Source organism: Sapajus apella, unplaced genomic scaffold (assembly GCF_009761245.1).
Source record: "Sapajus apella isolate SASKATOON/1434 unplaced genomic scaffold, GSC_monkey_1.0 scaffold141, whole genome shotgun sequence".
In the NCBI taxonomy this organism is placed as follows: domain Eukaryota; kingdom Metazoa; phylum Chordata; class Mammalia; order Primates; family Cebidae; genus Sapajus; species Sapajus apella.
Genome location: NW_022437081.1, coordinates 604402 through 610401, shown reverse-complemented (window position 1 = coordinate 610401; position 6000 = coordinate 604402). Strand labels below are relative to the sequence as shown.

The window sequence follows — 6000 nt, the reverse complement described above, 5'->3', positions numbered from 1 at the left end:
GACAGAGTTGCAGTCAGCAAACTCTGGCCTGTAAAACTTCTCATGTGGCCGGGTGCTGTGGCTTATGCCTGTAAACCCAGCACTTTGGGAGGCCGAGGCAGGCAGATCATGAGGTCAGGAGTTCAAGACCAACCTGACCAATATGTTGAAACCCCAACTCTACTAAAAATGTAAAAATTAGCCAGGTGTGGTGGCACGGGCCTGTAGTCCCAGCTACTCAAGAGGCTGAGGCAGGAGAATCGCTTGAAGCAGGAGAATCGCTTGAATCTGGCAGGCAGAGGTTGCAGTGAGCTGAGATTACACCACTGGACTCCAGCCTGGGCAACAGAGCAAGACTCTGTCTCAATAAGGAAACAAGAAAACAAAACAAAAAAACACTTCTCATGCACAGAAGAAAGAAATGTCTTTAACTTGGGAGGACTATTTGTATTTGCATGATCATGCTTTCGGCCAAACTTGGAACTGCCTTCCTACCTAACTGGATATAGAATTTACTCTCCTCTCTCCCCATACCAGCATTTTTATGACCTTATCCATTACTGAGCTAACAGGCTACAAATCAATGTAACATAATTTGACTGCTTTGAGTCATATTTCCTAAAAAGTCCAATTGTGACCATAAGCAAATACATCCACTCTTACACACAAGCACCAAAAATTTGCCACCCCATAAGTTAAGTTCTGTTAGGTTTCTGTTTGTTTATTTGAAAACATCAGTCTTCCCCTTTTCCAGTAGGTATATAGGTAGAAAAGTAAATGAAGTCAGCACTCTTTACGTCTCACTAGAATAAACTGTGACTCAAATACGGTGAGTGGTTATTTGCAAGGCTGTAACTTTTTTAATGACAGATTTTCCTAAAAGAAACCACTATAACATCTGTCCAAGTACTCCAGAGAAAACAAAAAATACATAAAGATTAAAAGTCTATTACTTTAACAGCACATTGCCAAACACAGACAACTAGGATAAATGCCAAGAAACCTTAAAAAATAACTTCAAAAGATGCAACGTTCAAGTCATTCAAACATGTAGGTTCCACAAACAACAAGAAAACAAGTCCAAGAGCAGTTCTACTTGTGCACGATGGTAACTCAGACTGTACTTCATCAAAGTTCATTCAGGTGTTTCATCGGCGTCTGAGTGGAGTTTGTTTTTTCTTCCTTGCTTGGAGATGTGTACACAGATTAGAGGAGAGGAAAATCTTCCAGATGCTGATGTAAGCACAGCAGGCTTGGTTCCCCTTGATAAAGTATGAAGGCAGATTTAGTTGACTCAAGCTTTATCAGTTTCCCTAATGAAAAGTCTTACGCATGCTGAAACAGACGAGTTACTGAATTTGTCATGCGAAGTATTTACATAAAGTGAGGTCAGTAACCTGACAGAATAAAACAGGTAGTTGTTAAATTATTGTATAACCTTTTACAACTTGAATAACTTTGTGGGTAAATGACACTGACGTTCAAATCCCTCAAACATACATTAACAAGAAACCATTTACTGCGTGAAGAGGCACACATTATATAAAACACACACTTCATGGGAGGGATTCCTGCATGGCAGGAAAGTCACTACCACTACATAACAAATGGCTATGCCAACAGTCGAAGCTGCCACGGAAGGGTACAACATTAGAATTCCCTTAAAATCTCAAGGATTATTTGCGATAGCACAGATACATTCTGGAGAGTAAGTACACGTTTTGTTTGGAAGGGTATTTTCCATCAGAAAATCTGAACATCATGTAAATAAACCAATTTTCTAATTGGGTAAGATTTAAGGCAATGCTACTCAGACCTGAGGGGGAAAAAAAATCCCAAAAAGTTTCTATTTTTCTTCTGAATCATGAACAGGTCAAAATCAAAAATCAAAAAAGTATTCTCGTTCCAAGCGTTCAATGCACCTTTAAGTATTGTAAGCATTACAAAATAGAATCTGCTTTCATACTCCAAATATGAAATAAGAAATGGTTCTGTGCTCTTCCTTGAAAACTGTTAAAAAAAATGCATGGCAGCTTAGGTCATTAATATTAAAAAGTACCATGAAAATGAAGACTACTACACCTGCCACACACAAAGGAGCCACCTTGCTGCAATCGACACTTCAGAACATGCGACTTCTCTTATGACTGGCTTCGGTGTAGTGTGGAACGATCATGGGCTCATAAATTAACTGTTGACATTAACTACAGACTAACATGATACTTAGACACAGCAAGTTCAAAAATTTTACATTTTGCTCCTGTTTGGCTGCTAAAGAGCAGCAATTTAAATCGATATAAAAACTTCTGACAACAAAGCTTGCTATACAGATAAAGTACATAATCAAAAATTAAGCAGCAATTAAATTTCTCATTTAAACTTATCTGGTATAGAATATTTACACATTTGGGAAGAGAGATTTCTAAAACCACCATTCTCTTTACTCCCCTCTTGCCCTCTGCCCACCCCAACCTCTCCAAATCGAAGTCAAGTGCCCTGAACTATATACACCTGTACTTTGGCTAAGCCGGCTGGATGCGACTCCTTCTATGGTCTGGGTCTGGAAGAAAAGACGTAGGGTCTCAGAAGTCATTTGCAGCCTTCTTTACTGAACAACAGTGTACTGCAGTCAATGAATCTGTGCTTTCACAGCAAGGGGGGGAAAAAGTCCCCACACTTCACTCCCCAACCTGAATGGGGCAAGATCAAAACGCCATCAGCTCCCTGCACCACAAAAGGCCATCAGAAAAAAGGGAAGGAAAACGGTCAGGACAAAGGCAGCAGCTATCAACAAGTTTCCCAACAAAGGAACCTCTCCTCCCTGGGCTCCCAAGGAAATGACACTCCCTCCTCACTCTCCCTCCCCTAGCACACACACAAAAATTAATTCACATCACAAGAACTTGGTACTCCGGTTAAGTGTCAGGTAAGTATAAGAAAGAGAAAATCCGTCACTTTTTATACTTTAACTGAGACATAAAACTAACAGAACATACAACATCACTGTGAAAATAACTTTCTAAAACAGATCCAGTCTACAGAGTGCAGCCAGAAAAACTTAAAAGGAATAGTTTGTTCACAATCTGCCATGTACAGGATATTTATATTCTTTCTACGCCATATAAATAGCATTTATATAGCTTACACATTCAGAGACATGCACTGGGACTTTTAGGTAGTACAAATTTCTTCACAATCACATGTGCAAATTTTACAAATCACTAAGTGAGTATTAGTAAGCTTAGGCTGGACCGTGTCTCGTATTATCTAACAAATTTAGTGGGGGTTCGGAATCATCCATTGGAAGAACCAGGCGTGTTCCTCGAATAACCAGTTCATGGTCTCCAAATGCAAGCTCCCGATCCAAGGCATCTTCTGAACTGTTTCCCATAAATCTCCTTGGGGCGCTGGATGTGGCCGATTCAGTGTTCACAGTAGAATCTCCATACGTCAAACTGATATCGCCATCATTGAGAATAAGATCAGAATCATCATCTTTCAACTGTTCCTGGTTCTAAATGCAAACAGATAAAAGTAAGATTTCAGAATTGTGGAGGAGTTCAAGAGACATTTCCAATAGGAGAATTCTGGAGGATTCCCCATTTAAAACCTTTCAGTGGGAGCCCACTGGCCTCAGGATAAAGTCTAAAGTCCATATCTTGGCTTGAAATACAGTGTGACTTGGCCCCTTTAGTTCCTCTCCTGCCACAATCTGCCTCTCCCACACCAACGGTCCTATTGTCTGCCAACCAGACTGGTCCCACTGTCTGCCAACCAGACTGAAGTGCTGACAGCTGCCCAGACTCCTCCAGCATCTCTTACCTCCAGCCCCTTCTACATGACCCCTCCTCCCCTTCACATGACTAACACCATTTATCACTTTTGCCCTAAAGTCTTCCTTGAGCTTCTAGGACTAGGTTAGGTGTTCTTCCTGTGTGCTTTCGTGGCATCCCATACCTGGCCCTCTCCCTGTAGTGGCACTTACCCTTGAGCTATAACTGCGTGTGTACGGATCTGCCCTCAAGAGGCTTGGAGTCTAGTGTGTGGGGGGAGCTGACAGATATATACATGTGGTGAAGACACAGGGTAAATGCTATGTAGCCCAACCACCTAATATGGTTTGAGGCACAGAGAAACATATCAAGCCCTCACTGCATGTGTGTCTCCCAGCTCCATAAGCTTTGGTTCTCATGGAAATATTAGGGCCAAAATAGTATACTTAAATAAGGTTCTACAAAAGGGAAATCATCAGGAATACATAGTCTCATTGTGGCAAATAAAAAATGTTTGTGTAGAAAGTCTTTTCTTCTTTATGTTTCTGTATTATCTGAAATTTTATTATAATGAGTACATATTCCTTTTAAAAATCAGAAGAAAGTTATTTCTTCTAGTGTAAAGAGAAAATATCATTCCTAATATTCACATTGATCCAGCAAAAAACAGTCTGTCATTAATACTCCTTGAGGGAAGTACATTCTCCAGCTTTCTAAATCCCATGTTTGTTTGAAAATTTTGAATTTGTCTAAGAGCATCAAACAGACTGACAAGACTATTAGACAAAATCTAAAAAGAAATTTAATCTGCTGTTGCTAGAATTTCCATAAATACTCAAAGACCAAAATAAGTGCGAACTCAAAAACAAACAGCTGAGTACGGGTGGCACATGCCTATTGTCCTAGCTACAGGGGAGGCTAAGGCGGGAGGACTGCTTGGGCCCAGAAGTTTGAGGCCAGCCTGGGCAACACAGCCAGAACCCATCTCAAAAACAAACTCATAGCTACCAATCAGCTCAAATCCCTTCCTGTCTTAATTTAGTTAGGACAACAAGTCTACCTCACCAGTATCTATCACTTAATTCAGCAATATTCACAAAGCTCTGTGGCTCCTTCACAGGCCCACGGTGGCTCTTCAGCACCTTCTAATATCTTTATTAAGTTTGAAATTTGGGGTAATATCTATCAAATTTTAAAACGCATATGCCTTTCGACTCAGTGATCTTACCTTTAAAATCTATTCCATATACTTTTACTATTTGGGTAAGTTTATACGTAAAAGGATATTCACCAGAAGTATTGTTTGTAATAGCAAAAAAGGAAATGACTGAAATGTCCATCCAAAAGAGACTGAATACATGAATTTTGCTACAGCTATGAAATGGAATACTATATAGCCATGAAAAGAAAATGTAAGACATCTAATGTACTCACATATAAAGGTATCCATGATACATCAGTAATTGAAAAAAAAAGCAAGTAAAGGGACAATTTGCCTATTATTATCCCATTTGTGTAAAACAATAACAAAGCTACATATACACATATTTATTTGCAATAAAATATATCAGGATGTATCCACAGTGAGCCTATAATAAAAGACTGACTTGAGGACTGCAGGTAGGAGGAAGGCAACTTTGATTTTTCACTTTGTACGTTCTATACTGTATGGATATCTAGCCATGAGCTTGCTAGTTTTATAACTAAAAAAAAAAAAAAAGCAGTTAACAAAATAATATAAAAAATTACATCTGGGCCAGGCGCGGTGGCTCATACCTGTAATCCCAGACTTTGGGAGGCCAAGGTGAGCAGATCACTTGAGGCCAGGAGTTAAAGACCAGCCTTGCCAACATGGTGAAACCCCATCTTTACTAAAAATACAGAAAAACAAGCTAGGTGTGGTGGCGCGCATCTGTAATCCCAGCTACTTGGGAGCCTAAGACATGAAAATCACTTGAACTTGAGAGGTGGAAGCAGCAGTGAGCCAAGACTGTGCCACTGCACTCCAGCCTGGGTGACAGCGCGAGACTCTGTCTCAAAAAAAACCAAAAAATCAGTGTGATGTTTGTTATGGCTTAAACTGTATCTCCCCGACCAAAAGATGTTGAAGTCCTAACCCCCAGTACCTGATAATGTGACCCTGTTTGGAAATAGGGTCTTGCCTGGAAATAAGGTAGGCCCTGATCCAACATGACCGGTGTCCTTATGAGTAGTAGAAATCTGGACAGAGGTAGGTATGCGCACAGGT

General features: G+C 40.2%; 1 protein-coding gene across 4 annotated transcripts in view; it reads right to left on the bottom strand.

Moving 5' to 3' along the window:
* Nucleotides 1–674: 674 nt before the first annotated feature.
* Nucleotides 675–6000, bottom strand: part of SLC9A6 (solute carrier family 9 member A6) — a 64609-nt gene continuing 59283 nt past the window's right edge. For all 4 annotated transcript variants that reach the window (XM_032264068.1, XM_032264070.1, XM_032264069.1 and 1 more), the window contains one exon: nt 675–3493. In XM_032264068.1, the coding sequence (XP_032119959.1) occupies nt 3221–3493 (273 nt within the window). In that variant the 3' untranslated portion in view covers nt 675–3220. The remainder of the gene's footprint in view (nt 3494–6000) is intronic.